This window comes from Sceloporus undulatus, chromosome 4, assembly GCF_019175285.1.
Source record: "Sceloporus undulatus isolate JIND9_A2432 ecotype Alabama chromosome 4, SceUnd_v1.1, whole genome shotgun sequence".
Classification (NCBI taxonomy): domain Eukaryota; kingdom Metazoa; phylum Chordata; class Lepidosauria; order Squamata; family Phrynosomatidae; genus Sceloporus; species Sceloporus undulatus.
The window spans coordinates 206,568,272-206,587,231 of NC_056525.1; the positions used below are offsets into that span (position 1 = coordinate 206,568,272).

Consider the following 18,960-nt stretch of genomic DNA (forward strand, 5'->3'; position numbering starts at 1 on the left):
TGTGTGTGTGTGTGTGTATATATATATATATAATTATGTGATACACACACACACACACACACATATAGTATTTAATTGTGCACACACCCTTCTACCAACCCACTTTCAAATGGTATCTCCCTGCCCCTCTCTCCTTTGCCAAAAGGATTGATGCAAACACAATGAGCTCCACCTGGATTCCTTCCAGTTAAGTGAGCACAGGATAATAAGATGCCACAGGATGAAGGCAACCTTCATTATCCATTCCTCCAACGCTCAATGAAGTAGAAACAGATGCACTCAGTATTTATGCTGCCACACTGCAAAATAAATAAATAAATCTCTGCAAAAAAATTATATAATTCTGGAATGTACAGCTTGGTGGGGCACCAGAGTTCTCTGACAGGGAAGGCACAAAGCTACAAATCCATAGCATTGCATCATGGCAATTAAACTGGTATTAAACTGCTTTATTTCAGCCATGTGGCAGCAGCCTTAGTGCTGGATCATTAGGTAGAATTCCAGAGAATGTGCAACTGCAGAGAACTCTTGGCGGTCCAATTTTGCCAGATTATTCCAGGGGCACTCAAGTCATATATTGTTCTGTGCTTTCAAGTCATTTCCAATTTATGGTGACCCTAAGACACCCTTCTGAACCTGTAAGTCAAAGAACACCTGTTTCGTTTCAGGGAGGAAGGGATACTGCTGGGTTTGCTGTGTGAAAATCACCCCTTGGGTTTCTGGACCTTTAACAAGGGCAGGGTGAGCACACCCTACATTTCTGACATCTGTCCAGGAGAAATTCCAAAAGGTCCACCATTTTGAGCCTGCCTTAGAAGCATGGATCTATATTTCTAGGGGTGTTTTGAGCTTTCATTTGGTAATGGCCTACAGTTTTCTTGCCATGTCCTACGTTTTGCAGTGCCTTGTCCTCCTTTGTGGATCTTGTCACATCTTTGAAACCAACTGAAAGAAAGAAGCTGGGAGCCTGAGTTTTGCTAGTCATGAGCCTCTTTCCTCCACTGCATTTGGTGACAGGGGAAATCCACGGCCAGTTCTGCTTTTGGATGGGACTCCAGAGGCTGAGTGGGGCTGCAACATTGGCCATGCCTCATGAGGAAAGACTTAGGGAGCTGGGTATGTTTAGCCTGGAGAAGAAAAGGTTGAGGGGTGATACAATAGCCCTGTTTAAGTATTTGAAAAGGTGTCACATTGAGGATGGAGCTAGCTTGTTTTCTGCTGCTCCAGAGACTAGAACATGGAACAATGGATGCAAGCTACAGGAAAAGAGATTCCACCTTAACATTAGGAGGAACTTCCTGACAGTGGAACACACTCCCTCGGAGTGTAGTGGAGTCTCCTTCCTTGGAAGTCTTTAAACAGAGGCTGGATGGCCATCTGTTGGGGATGCTTTGATTGAGAGTTCCTGCATGGCAGGGGATTGGGCTGGATGGCCCTTGTGGTCTCTTCCAACTCTATGATTCCAGAAAAAAAACCAGTCTGGAGTTCTACCTGAAAAGCAAATTTCTCTGCTTCTTGGGTTAACATTGAGCACATTTTCCATATTTAGTAACAGAAGTGAAAGGCTACCATTACGATTTCCTGCAGGTCCCAAAGGTCAAATCCTTTTCAGCTCATTATGCAATTCTATTCAGTGGGCCTTACTGCATTGTCCCTGGCTGCCTTGATACAGCATCAGGTTGTTAATCTAAACAGGTTTACTATGACCCACAGAGCCAGGCCACTGTCCTCACATTGGATGCCCTAACCCAGCCCCCAGGGCACCGTTTTGGCATGTGCCAGTCCACACAGCATATGCCACCAGGACACACCTCTGGCACTGCATCCACTTAATGCAGCGCTGAAGGGGCATCATAATGCTGCGCCAACACAGCTACAGCACCCCTTGGAGATCGCAAAAGGGAGCTGGTTTTTGCAGCTCCTTTTTGCGCTCTCCATAGACCAGATCAGGGCTATGACATGAGGTTACCGTGGCCCTGATCCAGCCAGTAAAACTTTTTCTACCTCCCTTTCTTTGCACCATGAAGTTAGACCTGTGTCTAACACATGATTTTTATAGGTAAACTTGTTTTATTTCACACTAACTAGAGACTCTGTCTTAACTGGGAGACCGATGGAGCTGGGAGAGAAAGTGAGCCTTGTTTCCTGTTCACCTGTATTCTACTGTGTTTGCTTTGCTGTTGAGATTAAGCAGTCTCTCCTATTTCCTGAGTTTTCTAATTAATCTCAAAAAAGAAAAGTCCAACAATTGGAAAGACTGAGTGGCTTTGAAAGGTCTGTCCCTGGACACAGGGACGTAGCTAGGATTTTAGGAAGGGGGGGGGTCCAGACTAAGTGCCACCATTATAATGGGGCTTGGGTGTGGCAGTGCAGCAGCACACACCATTTTTCTAATGGAAGGGGGGGGCCGGGCCCCCAAAACCCCCCCCCCCGGCTACGTCCCTGCTGGACGTCCCATTCCACCAAACGCATCTGAGAAAGAAGGCTCAGAGTCTACCAAAGTTCATGCTCCCAGTTTCTCTCTTTCAGTTATTTAGTCTTAAAAGCACTACAAGATCCCTTGGCATACTGATTTTCCAGGCTTTGTTGTTGTTAGCTACCCTTGAGTCGGTTCCAATGCATGATGACCTCATGGATGAGACATATCCGAGAATCCCTGGCTTGCACTGCCTTGCCCAGATCCTGCAAGTCCTTGCCCACAACCCCCCTGATTGAGTCTATAGATCTGGTTTGTGGTCTTCCTCTCTTTCTTCTACCCTCCACCTTTCCTAACATTATTGTTTTTTCTAGTGATCTGTGCCTTCTCATTATGTGGCCAAAGTATGATAGTCTCAACTTGATCATCTTTGCTTCTAAGGAGAGCCCTGATCTGATCTGTTCAAGAACCCATTTGTTTGTCTTCTAGGCTGTACTTTTCACCAGCACCACATTTCAAATGAGTTGATTTTCTTTCTGTCTGCTTTCTTCACTGTCCAGCTCTTGCATCAGTACATGGAAATTGGAAACACAATGGCCTGGATGATTCTGACTTTAGTGCTCAGTTGTATGTTTTTGCTCTTCAGTATCTTTTCCAGTTCTTTCATAGCTGCCCTTCCCATTCCTAGTCATCTTCTTATTTCTTGACTGCAGTCTCCATTGTTTGATTCTAGATATGAGAATTCTTTAACTATTTCAATTTCCTCATTGTCTAGATTGAATTTGTGTATTTTTTCTGTGGTCATTATTTTTGTTTTCTTTATGTTCAGCATCAGACCTGCCTTTGTACTTTCATCTGTGCCTGTGCTTTGGAATTCTACCTTTAACAGTTGGGTAGAAGGAGGATTTCCAGCAGGTGTGCCTTGTTATCCTCCCAGCTCCATCTTCCAAAATCACCCTCCTCCTCCATCGCCCAAGCCCTTAGCCCCAGGTTGGGTTTTGCACTTGGCAACTTGGGGGAAAAATTGTGCCAAAGAGATGCAACAGGTGCCTTTGAGCTCTACTGCTCTGAAAGAAACCCATTGAGACACATCCAAGAGAAAACTCCAGCCTTGGGAAGGCAAAAAGGCTTTCCTGGAGATGTGGTGTCTTTGCTTCCTTGCTTGACTGTGTTTGGTGGACCCTCTGGCGAGAAGATTCAGTTCACACAACCTTTCCCTCCCCTTGATTCCTTTTCTTAGTGTGACACTTGTTCAGCAGCAGACCTTGTTTAAACTCTGGAGGAGCCTGTCGAGTCGTGTTTGATGGAAGTTGACCCCAACAATTAGCCAGGAGCACCCAGCTCCATTTTGGGCCTCCCCAGGTATGTTTCCCCCCATTTATTTTAACATATATTAATTCTTTGGTCCAAAATGACCTCTAGAAGGGTATGAAGGGCATTTTCATCACATTTGGATCCCAGGAGTCAGAACAAATCTTTACAATTTTGTTTTAAAACAAAAAGGTTTTTGGCTCAAAATGATCCAAAAATGCCCTCTAGGGGACCCCTTTTTCCTTAAAGTTCCCTCCAGGGTTGCATGTTTCTTTTTAATTTTGTTGCTATTGCTATAATTAATTATCTGTATTATTCTTTATTTTGTGTTTCTTTGTGTAGCTGCTGATTCTTCTGCTTTTTGCATGCATTTTATTACTGTATTTGACTATTGTATTTTTAGCATTGCATTTTAGTATTGCATTTTGATATTTAATATTATTGAAGTGGTCCTAAATGCTTTATTCTGTTGTAAAGCACCACGTACATGGATGGTGCTATGTAAAGAAATAGATGATGGTGGTGATGATGATAATAATGGATGCCACTCTTTTCCAGTGATAATCCTTGGCTACGGTCTTAATGCCCATGGCTGCATTCTAGGAAGTCTTGGGGCTTGTAGTTAATGAGGCATTAGAGCTCTCTGGTAGACTAGATCTCTCATGAAACTACACATCTCAGGATGGAACACGAAAAAAGCCGGGGTTGCTGGAGTGGTATCAAAGTGTTATTGACTGTGTAGCAGCTTGAAAGAGACCATGGCCTGTTACAGACTGCCCAAATAAAGCTGCTTCGTGTCTCATTGGAGGCATGCTATTTAAATGATGCATGGGTCCTAAGAGTGCAGAGGTCACGCCAAAGCTACACTCCATTCCTAAGCACTGCAGTGCAGCTTTGGTGCAGCTTCCGGATTCTTAGGATGCATGCATCATTTAAATAGCATACCTCCAAAGAGACCTGAAGCAGCTTTATTTGGGCAGTCTGTAACAGGCCCAGGCTTGAGTTCTTATAACTACTCAGAGCCAGGGAAACATTCATTTTGGATTACAAGTAAGGTGATCATCCTCCTTTTCCAGGACATGTCTTCCATTTCAATCTTCTGTCCAGGAGAAATTCCAAAATGACCTCCATTTGGAGCATGACTGAGAAGAGCGAATTTATATTTGTACTAGTGTTTTGAGCTTTCATTTTGTAATGTCCTACGTTTTTCTTAAATGCCCTACATTTTGCAGTGCCTTGCCCTCCTTTGTGGTTATGGCATGTGGTCACTCTGACTACAAATCCCCAAAGCAACCAGGGAGTGCCCCTCCTCTCAATCCTACTCAACCTTTTCAACAGCCAACTGGGTATACTGGGACATAGTCATTTCTCTGAGAAAAATGTTTCCCTAAGTGGACTATAGCTCTGGAAAACAGGATTTGAATCCCTGCTTGGCCATAAAAACATGCTGAATAGCCTCTGGGCAAAGTCGCACTCTCTCAGCCTCAGAGGGAAGCAAGAGCATACCTTTTTTTGCCAAGAAAATTTGCTCTAGGTTAACCATGGGTCATAGTAAATCTGTTTAAGTTTGTAATCTGATGCTGTTAACAGGGCAGGTGAGCTCCAATGAACAGGATTTCACGATGAGCAAAAAGTTTTGATCTTCAGGAACTGAGGGAAAGTGCAATAGTGTGATTTCTCTTGTGTTACTAAAGTTGGAAAATGTGCTCAGTGGTAACCTAAGAAGCAGAGAAATTTGCTTTTCACGTACAGTTCCAGATGGAGTTGTTCTTGGAAGGTTCATTTTGTAGCCCAAGTCAGCCTCTTAAGTCTCCGGTTTGCTCACAAGCTTCCAACACATTTCCTGGTGGGGAAGGCCAGGTGCTGGTGATTTGGTGGTGGTACAAATGAAACTACATAGCCAGTTATGAATGACACGATGGAGTATTTTTTAATTTAAATTTGGGAAACTGATGCCAATTGCTCATGAAAGGATTATCAACGTCCATTTTATTTCATTTAATGTTATTGAATTTATATTCCATCTATGTCAAAAGAGGGGATTCAAGGCAGCTTCTTCATGTTACCAAGAAGCTCAGCCTTTATGCCCCTGTTTGTACTTTGTACTCTTGGGAGCATTTAGTTCAGGGAAGGGAGCCAAAAGCAGCCTTTCGGTCACATGCAGCATTTTGGCCATTTTGTGCCTTCCTGGAAATTGTTTCCCCATTCCCTCCATTTTTGGTCCATAGTCTAGGGGGCTATGAAGGGCATTTCCATCACATTTGAAGCCCAGAAAAAAATCTTTACATTTGTTTTAAAAGGCTTTAGCCTCATAATGATCCAAAGTGCCCTCTACATGCCCCCAAACATGGTGTGAATGCCTCCATGTCCCCTAGAAAGCATTTGGGAATGGGTATAATGGGAAGTATGGCCCTCCCAAGTTCTCTTGGGGTGCTAATGTGGCTCCCTAGTCTTTCCTGGGTCTAGTGCATTGTGTACCATGGTTTGCTGCTGAAAGAGAGGTGGCCAAGATGCTTAGATCCAGGTAATAGGATAAAGGTGGTAATATCTGACTACTGTGTGGTTGGAAGCTCATTGACCTGTAACAGGTCTCTGTAGCAGATGGTGACTTGTAAGTCAGTAGCACGGCAATCCAAGTTTTAATGTAAAATTTAAAAGAGGTATCCAAGCTTCTTGTTGTTGTGTGCCTTCAAGTCATTTAAAATTTTTGACAATCTTAGGGCAATCCTATCATGGTGTTTTCTTGGAAAATTTCTTCAGAGGGGGTTTGCCATTGTCATCCTCTGCAGGTGAGAGGGTGTGACTTGCCCAAGTCAGAGGATTAACATGGCAGAACCAGGATTCAAATCCTGGTCTCCAGAGTCCTAGTCCAAGGCTCAAACCAGTATGACATGCTGGCTCTCAACTCTCATGCTGGCTATCCAAGCTAGCAAACCTATTTTGAGCATAAGGTTGGGCCCCTGGATTGCTGTATTCATTGCAGGTTAATTCATTGCAGTGGTATACTTACATGGGGATTACTAGTCACTATACTGTCTTTTGCTATAGCCATACCAGAAAAGTTGCACACTCTTAAGGACTACAGGAATCTTGTATTCAAATGCCTTCCTGATTATGTGGTACCATCCTAATTACATCATCTGAGAGAGTTCCTTTACACTTCTTAGGGAGATCAGCAGTTAAAGAACTCTCTGCTTTATACCTATCCATTCCATGCTTCCATTCCAAGCATGGCCTATTAAAATTTTGACCAGCCAAACCTGGCCATGCCATTTCTTTAGCCCCCCTTTCTGACCCTTCTTTGACAACTCTGGTTCCCTGCCTCTGTCGTCGTTGTCGTCGTCGTCATCATCATCATCATCATCATCATCATCATCATCATCATCATCATCATCCTATAGCCCACTTTCCCCCCAATATAGGGACTGAAGGCAGCAAACAGCAAATTTAAAACAATACAAATTATGAACAGTACAAAAACATTAACATGTATAAATATAAAATTAAAAAAACAATTAAACAATTTTAATGTGATGTGTTAAAAACACAAACCTTAAAATTTAAAGTGTACAGCATTTAAACCTGTCTTTGCCAGCTTAAAAAGGCCTGACAAGGCAAGAATGTCTTTACCTGCTGCTGAAAGGAGAGCAGAGATGAGGCCATTCTGGCCTCTCTAGGGAGGGAGTTCTAGAGCCTGGGAGCAGCCACCGAGAAGGCCCTCTCTCTTTTTCCCACCAAATGAGCCTGAGCAGGTGGTGGGACAGAAAGAAGGGCCTCTCTGGATGATCTCAATACTCTAGTAGGCTTGTACAGGGCAATACAGTCCTTCAAATAGCCTAGACCCAAGTCATATCTTTGACATTGCTAGTGAGGCTACTCCACCATCACAATCTTCTGCTGATGTGGCTGACTCGGAGAGGATGAAATCAGCCTTCCCCAACCTTGTGTCCTCCCTACTAGGTTTGGCTACAATAGCTGTGCCATCTAAGGATGGTGGCAGATGTACTTCAGTACATCATGAGGGAAACCAGGTTTAGGAAGTAAGCCTTGAAATAAAAGAGAGCATTGTATTATTTTTCATGTTTCGCTTGCTCGACAGTGGTGGGCAATTGTGGTTTGCCAGATGTTTTTGGCTAAGTCTTAGCAGCCCTGGCCATCATAGCCAATGGTGTGGGTCTATGGGAATTGCAATGCAAATATATCTTGAAGACTTGTTCACCCATTTTATTTTCATCAAGGTATTTGTTTCTGTCTGTGGCCTATCACACAGGTGTTTAAAAGGCAAGGCACCACTTCCCTTCTATAGCCTTGGGACATTACCTGGGTGGGAGACTAACTTTGACAATAGTGGCTAGAGGATTCTTGGAGTTGTAGTCCAAAAAAGGTAATGCTTCTAAACTCCACTCCTTACCAGTGTTTTGCTATGCAGTTTTCGCCTCCTCCAAATATAGCACTGTGGGATTATTGAAGCTCAATAGGACTTTCTCTCATGCCCTTAGCAGGTGGGAATTTCTTTTAGGGTGGTAGAACACTGATGTTGTTTTGTGGTCACTGTTGGCAGCTTCAAAGCAGGTAGACAGAGAGTTAAATAGAGAGCTAAGTATACTGGTCAACAGCATCCTGAGGCTTCTTTTTGTTGAAGAGCCACTTGGTCAATTTAAAAAACAGCCATGCAGTTTTCATTGCATTTTAAACAAACTATGGGGAACATGAAACACTTGCAAATCAGAAGTTTGTCATTCAGTCCTGATCTATCTTCTCATTTATTGTTCAATACATTTCAGTACACTTGTCTTAAGACGGGTATGAAAAATGTACCCTACAGACTGTATGTACCCAGATGCCCATTTTATAGCTCTGAACTCATTTGGAGACCACTGAAGCCCCAGACCCCTACCCCCTTTTAAAGGTCAACTCCCCCAAGCTAAAATCACTCAAAATACCACAAAAACTCCCTTGCCCATATGGTCCTACAAACATTTTGCTACCTCTCAATGCTATGGAAATTATTCATTTTTCAGCTGATTCTTAGAAGTGACAATTGTGTCACCTTTGATCATGACAGGTATGCCTATGTGGCTCATGGGTAAGATGGCTTCCAATTTCTCTGCAGTTTCCCACTCTGGCTGTAAGAAAGTAACTTGTACACTGCTTGTGATTAGTATAACAAAGTCTCTCTTCTATCCTGCTTGAGAGGTTCTTAAAGGCTCTTTATTTCCAGTAGTTGCAATATATACAAGATATTTACAAACACTCCTCTTGACTCTCAGCTTACTTCTGCTTTACTCAAACAAACCATCAATACTCTTCAACAATCACACCAACCTTCCCAATCCACTCATGCATTGGGTCTTAGTGCAGTTATATAGCACATATTAATTAAGGGTTGTCACCTGGTACTACTTAACATGATGCAATTCCTATTGTAAGCCTTTGCATCATTTCATGTGCTGTGACTTCACAATATCAGCCACTTGAGCCATACAAAATATTATATACCCATCTTAAAGGAACGTTGCTAACAACACAAAGTGGGGAAATTCCAGCATTCAAGATGTTAACAAACTTGTTGACTAGGGACCCTTTCACATCACATAATTATAGCCCTATGACTCTTTAACCACTGTGACAACATCCTATGGAATTCTGGGATCTGGTTTAGGGACTGGTATTTAGAATTCTCAACCCAAGAGCTGAAATGTCTCAAACAAACTGCAAACCCTAGGATTTTATAGACAATTGCCATGGCAGCAATAGCAGAAGCACAGAGCTATAATCGTATAATGTGAAAGGGCCCTAGGGCTGATGGGAACAGGAATGCCACCAGTTTTGCAGCACAGGATCTGGAGGTCCACTGACTTCTGCTCTGCCCTGGCTTCAAGGTAGAGAAGGACTGGGACCCAAGTAAAAGAAAACCAGGATTGCGCAAAAGGACAAGGTAGTGCCAGTGAGAGGAAAGACAGGAACGAGAGGGACAGGCAGATGAATATCACCTTAAGAAACCACAGGTAAAACACAAGACCTGTGATGATGGTGATGGCTGCGAGGTGAGAATGGGAAGTGATCAGTTCATTGTGGCCTCAGATGCCTAGGAGAGGAGAACAGCAGTTTTCACCCCTGTGGCCAGGGCAAACAGCTCTCTCAGTCTTACCATCTCACCCCATGGCTCACATAGGCATATCTGTCATGACCACAGGTGACAAAATTGTCACTTCAACAGCTCTCACAATTAGTTGTTCCACTTAATTTTATTGTAAGCCACCCAGAGTGGCATTATTTCACATTATACAATTTGATGATGATGATGATGATGATAATAATTTATTTACAGCGCGCCCAATCACAAGGAATCCGGGCAGGTTGCAGCAATGAAAATAGAGAATACAATACAATAAAATACAAAAAATAAATAAAATACAATTAAATTAAAGAGAGCAAAGTGAGTACATTCACAGTTAGGCCTGATGGAAATCGGGTCTCTCTTTTTCACTCCCTCCCAGGTCTGATGATGACGGGATGGAGGGAGGGCTCTTTTTGAGGCAAGGATTTTATTTTAATTAATTTTAATTTAATTCTTCTCATTAAATTTAAGAGAAAAATTGGTGGACAGAGTGACATAAGTCACAGTAAATGGGGAGTGGAACTAGGTAGGGAAGGCCTGCCAGAAGAGATCCGTTTTAAGAGCCTTCTTAAAGGCTGTAAGAGTAGAAATGTCGCGGATCTCCTTCAGCAGGTCATTCCATAGCTTTGGAGCTGTGATGGAAAAGGCCCTCTGGGTGACTGAAGTTAGCCTAGATTTTATTGGCTGAAATAGATTCTTCCCCAAGGACCTTAGACTGTGGGACAGACAGTACCGAAGAAGGCGTGCCCTTAAATATTCTGGACCCAAGCCACGTAGGGCTTTAAAGGTAATCACCAACACCTTGTACCTTGCCCAGAAACTAATTGGCAGCCAGTGAAGGGATTTCAAAACCGGTGTTATGTGATGATTGTGACGATAACCTGTAATTAGCCTGGCTGCCATATTTTGTACAAGTTTAAGTTTCTGAACTTGGCATGAGGGTAGCCCCATGTAGAGCGCATTACAGCAGTCCAATCGAGAGGTGACCAGCGTATGTACTACTGTTTCAAGATCTCCCAGTTCCAGGAAGGGGCGCAGCTGGTGTATCAGCCAAAGGTGATAACAAATGCTCCTGACTGTCACATCCACCTGAGCTGTCAGGTGAAGCGACGAGTCAAAGAGCTGCGGACAGAGTCTTTCGGGAGAAGTGTGACCCCATCCAGAACTGGCTCACATAATTCCAAACCTGGGCTTGGGTTTCCTATAACAAGTACCTCTGTCTTACCTGGATTCAGCTTGAGTCAGTTTGCCCTCATCCAGTCCATTACCGCCCCAAGACAGGCATTCAGAGGAGACATGCCATCCTTAGTCATTGCATCAGTCTGAGACATAGAGAAATATATTTGGGTGTCATCAGTGTACTGATAACACCCTGCCCCATGTCTCCGGATGATTTCGCCCAGCGGCTTCATGTAAATGTTAAACAGCATGGGAGACAATATGGTGCCCTGAGGGACACCAAATTTTAGCTCTGTTTTAGAAGAGCAATTGTCTCCCAGTGCCACCATCTGGAATCTGCCTGAGAGGTAGGACCTCCGATACCCAACTCTCTCAGGCATTCCAGAAGGATTCCATGGTCGATGGTATTGAAGGCCGCTGAGAGGTCTAAGAGCACCAGCAGGGTCACACTTTCCCTGCCGCTGCCCAGACAGAGATCATCAACTAAGGCGACCATGGCTGTCTCAACTCCGTATCCCGCCCTGAATCTGGTTTGAAATGGGTCCAGCTAATCGGCTTCATCCAAGACTGCCTGTAGTTGATTGACGACCGCCCTCTCCATCACCTTACTCAAGAATGGCAGCAACAAGACTGGCCTATAGTTATTTCTATCCAGGGGATCCAGGGGGGGCTTTTTAAAGAGTGGTCTGACCACTGCCTCCTTAAGACAAGAAGGCAGGGTACCCTCACTGAAGGATGCATTGATTATATTTTTCAGCATCAGCTTGACTGTATCACCCCCCTGGACAGCCAGCCAGGATGGGCAAGGGTCGAGAGGGCAAGTCGCTTTTTTCAGACTACTAAGGAGTTTGTCCACATCCTCAGTACTTACCAACTCAAACTGATCCAGTCTAACAGTAATGGCGGAGGAGTTGGATTCCTCTCTTATTGCTTCTGTCTTAAAGTTGGCATCCAAATCAGCTCTTATCCGAGAGATTTTATCTGTGAAATAATCATTAAAAGCATCACAGCAATCTATGGTTGAATCTAATAGAGTGTTCTGGGTGGGAAGCAGTTGTGTTAAACTCCTTACCACCCTGAACAGCTCAGTTGGACAAGATTTCATAGACGCAATAGATGCAGAGTAGAAAGATTTCTTGGCTGCATCTATCGCCACTTGATAGGACCTAAGAAAAGTCCAATGAAGTATCGTATCAGATATGAGTTCACATTTCAGCCAACGCTTCTCTAGTCATTGTCCAACCCGCTTCATTTAAGATCTTCAGTGTACCAAGGGTTACGGTTTTTAGCGGGCTGGAAAGGATGCTTGGGAGCAATCTTGTCTATAGCTCTGGTGATGCTGTTATTCCACAAATTAACCAGAACGTCAATAGAGTCGCCGGGACTGCCTACCATAGAACCCCTAGGGCTTCTTGGAACCTAATGGGTTCCATCAGCCTTCAAGGGCGGACCATTCTAATTGGTCCTCCACCCCCAGAGGGAGGAGTAGTAGCTTAATAATCTTGTGATATGGGATACAAATATGGTAAACAAATATAATAAAGTCCCATTTCTCCAAAAGCAGCTCTCAAAAATCTCTTGGCTGGTGTGGATTGGCTGCTGAGGGACACGTGAACTCTGTGTGTCTGTCTGTGTTAAGGAGTGAAGGATGCAGGTGGCTGAAGAGGAGCTAGTTGAGTGACTGTGTCCCTCAAGAGATCTTGAGGAATCTAGGAAATTTCCAGAGTCTAAACCCAGTTCTCGGCAGCTCTTTCCTCTTTGGCTATGCTACGTCAGGTTGCTAGAAATTATAGTTCAACAGTATCTGGTCATACTGTGTCTATCGTTGACCTATCAAGGGCTTTTATACTTGGATCTTAAAGGTTTGGATTTCAATTCCATAAACACTTGTTTACAAACTATTCTAACAGCATAGAAGTACTTCTACTGACCTCCCAACTGTATAAATATCATGTGGAAATGGCTACTGGCTTTGGTGCTGCTCTTTTCTTGGTATTTCTTGTAACTAATTTACATTAGAGAGAACTGTAATCTTATTCTATGGAAGCTTAAACACAGTTTAATGGGAAAATGCTGGAGCATCAGGCAAAATTATTCTGTATCTCCTTTCCTGTCTGTTTTTTTTTTTAAAAGGAACTCTTTGCCCAGATTGCACACATTACCCTGTGCAGTAACTTTGGTATATGAGTCTTTGTATTTGGCTCAGATCAAGAACACATTACCCAAATATTCCAGTTTTAGAACAAGTAAAGTAAAATTGGGGGCCAATAAAAACAAGTTGTGGACGGGGTTCAACCTAGCTTTTCCATAGCAATCTGCCAAACAGAAGTACTCTTCCTCTTTTGGCAAAGCTGTCCACACAAATGCAAACGGCACAATAGAAGAAAAGCTGCTATGTCTAAAGCCATGTAAAACCCGAAGGCATTAAAATTTATTAAATGATGCAATAACAGAATTCTTTATTTACAATAGCATTATTTAACATCAAATAAGCAAACAGCATCAGCAAAGCAATATTAACTTGCATAAATGTATTTAAAATTTCTCTGAATATATCTACCTTTGCATAAACTGCTCACACTAGAAATACAAACATCAATGCAGGTGAACAAAGTGATGTTCAGAGTCAACTCAGTTTTGAAAATAAATCACAACCTGAAAACACTGTAAGCTTTCTCCTGAAGAACCATAGTTTATATATTGCTTAGTTTTACCCTCGTATAATCTTTTCATATACACACACTCATACACATCTCAGATGTAACTTCATGAGGAACTGTACAAATAAAACCCACAAATGGCAAAAAGAAAAACAAAATAAATGAGTCAATGTTTGAAGAAATGTGTCCATCAACTCTGTTCAACGACTGAAAGCTAAGTGATGATGCGCTTATTCCAAAATTGTACACAATTCACTATACAAATATAATACATCAGACAGCTATGTAGGAATATACAAGACTTAAAAACAGATCTAAGGCATTATGCTAGATTTTAGCATTTTGAGGTTCTTGCACATAGCTTTACCTGTAGTAAGAAACTGAAAAGATTTTGTTTTAGTCTACAAAGAAACACCAGGGAGAAAATTCTAATTAAAAATCAAAGCCACTACAGTAATTTTCTTGTGCAGAGAATGCTTTTGCTCTTAGGCAGCAATACTACCGTACAAATACTAGAAAACTTTAAATTCACACCAACAATTAATGGCTTAAGTTGCATTTCAAAACTGATTGTGTATCTTTGGGTTTTGCAAGTAGAGCTGAACCACCGTTGTGTTAAGCCTGTATGAGCTCCATTTTCTTTTTTGACTACAGATTAAAAATGCATTGTATAAATGACAGAAACATTGCTTTCAGTTAGTATAGCCAATAGAAAGACAGGTGGAGGCAATATCTTAAAAGTTGGTGTAACTATTTAAAATGCTGGAAAAAGATCAATTATTTCATTATTTCATAACTTTACCTGAACTTGGTTGAATTGAGCTTTGTTTTGAGGAGTTGTTTACCTATGTATATTTTTCTGACTTAATATGAAATACAGTTTCTTTCACATTTAAGTGTCAATCTGAGGAAACTCTGATTATGTTCCAACAGAAAACCCAGCAACTTTATTGTGTACTGAATAAAAAATACTGATTTTTTTTAAAAAAGACATTGGCATTATTTACTTTGTCTCTAGCATGATTAAATGCCTAAATCCATTTACTGAGGTGAAAGTAAAAAAATTCAAGATGGAGACAATCACTCCATTCCAAGCTCAACTGAAGAATCTGAGAATGATGTAGATATAATTTGAACTGGGTCCCATTTAGAATTACTTTCTTGTTCATTGGTCTATTAAAAACAGGTCTGAGATCTAATAATTGAACTATTTTTCAAGGCAAACTCATTTTAATATCAACCAAAGTAAGGAACTGTAATTCCTCCATATTTAGGATAATGTATACATTATTTCATTTTATTACTACCATGGAGCTCAAGGCTGACACTGAATTTTGATGTCCACCAGATGGCTCAGTTGTTTAAATAGCGATGTCTGTGTTTAATCTACAAAAGTGGTGACTGCTGAGAAATGCAGTTTCCCCCAGTGTTAAAGGAGATCTACTCAACAGGAAATAAATGGTTTGAAATGCATTCTATATACTCCTTAACACATTCTTTTCAGCATTCTAGGAAAATCAGATTCTTTGTATATTTCAATCTTCATCTCAAACTAGATTTCAGGGCAAGAAACCTTTTCCACTCCCAAAGACATGAATGATGACTGAGATAATATAAAATGCATTGCATTTTAAGTAACATCCAAAATTTGAATCCAGGTACGAAAGTGTGTGGCTTGTGGGGAAGAGAGAAACAGGAGGTTGAAAAACAATCAGTTTCCTGATATTTCAAGTCCTGAGAAACTGATGTCAGCTTTTATACTAAAAGATTACTCAAACCACAGCCAGAAAGAGTAAAACCACTATAAGCAGTTTCTGCTGAACAACAGTTTCTCTAAAATTATTAAGAAAGAATATAAACATACAAAAAAGTCAAGAATTGGCTCCTACAGTGGCTGCATATAATATAAGTTTAGATAAATGACTTATGAGCAGAATCGCAAAGTTTAGAAAATGAAGAGTCTCAAGCCTACAAATTAGGTCTAATCAAGGCATTGTGATCCTTTACAAAACACTTTTCCCCCAGGAGACACGCACGGCTATGAAGATAGCTAATTTAATACTGAAGTACCTCATTTGGAAATCAACTCCACAACATGTATACCTCACAAAATTATACAGTTTAAACACTAAAGTCTTCAACTTAAATTATTGCTTGTTTACATAGAAACTGTTTTTATGTACCTTACAAAACTTCCTCATAGTCCACACTGCTTCAAAATAATTATAACACATGATGGTTAACTCTGTAGTGATATCTGCTATCGCTTAAGTCATTGTTTTCCCCAGTTGTGGAGATGGGAGAAAATGGAAAATGTATCATTTAAATGAGATGCCTTTAACGTTGACATTTTGCCTCAATCCTGCCACTTCTATCACGAATAGATGCACCTTTTTTGAAATAGATATTCAGCAATAAATTGTTACCTGTGACTTAGAGATCAAGTATTAGGCCTATAGCTATATGGGGGTTACACATTTCTCTATCCTGTAGGAAAAGAGAAATGGCAACTAAAGGCAGGAGAAAAGGAATGCTAATTTTAGTTAACCCTCAGGATGCTGAAATGAATTAAAATGGAAACTTAAATTGTATATGTCTAATGATTTTATTCAAAGTAATCCAAAAGTTTTATAAACAGCCCTCTCACAGGGTATTTTAGCCTGTTTACAAATGTAAACCTATGTAAAACTGTTTTTGTTTTCTAGCATGGTTTACCTAGTCACTAGACACAATTTCCTCAAACCAATTAGTTAGATGACTATTGTTTGTATTTTGTTATCTATCACCCTGGCAGTCATCATCCAGGCTACTCTGTACCTTCCAAGTGAAGGCCACAATATGAAACCACAGATTTCCAGGTGGAACTGAATCCTTTGCACCAGACTGTGTAGCTAAGGAAAACAAAGGAAGATATCAAGATCTAAAACTAAAAATAGAAAAGAATGAGAGCATGGTTGGTTTTCCTTAAATACATACATTTAAATACATTCAATCTGACATGGTTTATGAAAACTGGCTATCAACATTTACTTTGCAGGAGAGATCTAAGTTGCACTAAGGTGAATGCAGTGAACAGACTGAGCAACTGTCTGTACGCTAGCTTCAGGCTGTCAAAGAAGAGGCTGCTCTTCCACCACCAACGGTTTTGATTCCACTTAGAGTGGCATTGTTCTGTTTGCAGCACTTATTTCTACTTTTTCCAGAACTGGCTGGCAGAACAACTGGGACAAAACCAAACAGATGCAGCTCTTCACACTGGTAAGTAGTTTGGACAGGAAAGCCCAATCAGTTGAAGATACAAGCAATCTTCAGCATCAGCAATATTTCTGTAAGAGCAAAAAGAAAAAAAGAAAAAACGAATTAACAGAAATTACCCATGCACATTGAAAGAATCTTCTATTATTTTCAAATCAGAACATCTGCCCCCCAACTTCCATAAACAGTAAAATAATAATGATAAAAATGTAGTAAAATACAACTGTATCTAACTTGCTAACAAAACAAATTTTACATGGAATAATCTATTCTATATAGGTTGTCTGAATAGTACTTATATGCTTTGGGACACTTCTGTTTGCTGAGCTGGTGTTAAACTCATGATTTTCATAATATACATGGGCTAAAAGAGAAGGTCCTAAGGATGGTTTCCCAGTCAAAGCTTTTACAAGTCCATCTGGAATGTTTATCTATTCCTGTACTTTGCATTCCAATGGAACTGTATTTGTGTCTGTAACAAATTCAAGACTGGAATGTTAATGATTACTTACCCGTGATGCATCTCCCTCCTGCTTTATCATATCCATTCCAGGTAGCTGGTTTGGAAAAAGAGTGCCTCCTCTCATAGCAGGATCATTAACCTAAGGCAGGGTGAAGACTAATTTGTAGGTTAACCAAGGAAACAGAAGCTGACTTTTAACTGACCATAGTGCAACATGCAAATACATACAGGCTTTTCTTGTAAAAAAGAAAGTAGTCTGAATAAGGAGGTGCATTTTATATGCAGTGTCATGCATGTGCTCCAACCAACTTCTTCTTTCTGTTCAGTGTTATGCTTATGCATGTTTAGAAACTTGCTGATATATGTGAATGTGCCTGCACACACATATATACATATACTGTCTTAGAGGATGCCTTAAGGCTAAAAATTGTGTTTTTTCAGTCTTAACCTGAATTTAATTTTAAAAGCATGGCACTAGTACAGGTTTTCCTCTCAGAAACAGGGAATGCTTATTTCCTGTTTGGTAGCTTAGATGGCTATCAGGCAATTCTGTTGACATTCAACAGTTTAGCAGTCTCATTGTGATAAGTATTTGGTGATGTAAAGCCACACATATATGGATGGAACATACATTTCTAACCCTAAAGATCCTTATTTACCTTTTCAAAACATCTTAGAAACATTCATACAGCCTTAGTTATAGTTTATCCACAATATTAAAGCTGTTTTATCCACAACATGAGAAGAATTTCTATTTTCTGAAATACTCCAGGCTGAGAGTTCTCACCTGCTCAGGACCCATGGAGGACAACCCTGATGTAGGCACAGAGGTTGCTGAGGTCATGCTGATCTGCCCTGTCATCTGGTTCATGTTGTTCATACTGCTTGTGTTGGTCACCATGGATACATTGATGTTCATGTTGTTATTGTACATGCTGGTGTTGGCTTGCTGCCCAAAGTGTGGTGGAGATTGTTGTGAAAACATGCTACAGGATGAAGTACACATCAGCATGTCAGAATCAAAAGGTGCAAATTAAAAGTCACACAGGCTTCACATATTTTTTAACACTTTTAAAAAGCAGTTGATGGGTCTGTCGGTGTACATGTCAATTGTTTTCAATATGGAGTCTGATAGGCACAGCTTTTGTAATTCATGAGATTAGGTTTGTAAGTATCTGTATCGTACAGTAATTTGCCTACATTGGATATAAGATGCATATATGGAAGAGACTAGTATTCTGGAGAAGAATTTTCACTGTTTCATCCACTTACATTTCCTCACCAAGATGAAAGGGCAAATTAAAATATTGTGAGCTACCCTTAGGGCCGTCTGTTAGACTGATATATCAATTTCAGAGAATCAATAAAATATTTAAACTTAACAAGACTGTCCTTTCAGAATATCTGTCTTGTTGTGGACAATAGTATATGCACATGCCCCACAACAAGACAGATATACTAAAAGGACAGTCATGTTAATATAAAATATTTTCAAGTAATTCTCTTTAAAATAAATGGAAAAACATCCTTTGATAAGGATAAAATATAAAACAAA

At 40.8% G+C, this 18,960-nt stretch overlaps 1 protein-coding gene across 12 annotated transcripts in view; it reads right to left on the bottom strand.

Annotated features, from left to right (window-relative positions):
* Positions 1 to 13,431: 13,431 nt before the first annotated feature.
* Positions 13,432 to 18,960, bottom strand: part of NCOA2 (nuclear receptor coactivator 2) — a 192,615-nt gene continuing 187,086 nt past the window's right edge. For all 12 annotated transcript variants that reach the window (XM_042461198.1, XM_042461201.1, XM_042461191.1 and 9 more), the window contains 3 exons: positions 18,193 to 18,391; positions 17,455 to 17,544; positions 13,432 to 17,013 (listed from right to left, as the gene is read on the bottom strand). In XM_042461198.1, coding sequence (XP_042317132.1) covers positions 17,002 to 17,013; positions 17,455 to 17,544; positions 18,193 to 18,391 — 301 coding nt within the window. In that variant the 3' untranslated portion in view covers positions 13,432 to 17,001. The remainder of the gene's footprint in view (positions 17,014 to 17,454; positions 17,545 to 18,192; positions 18,392 to 18,960) is intronic.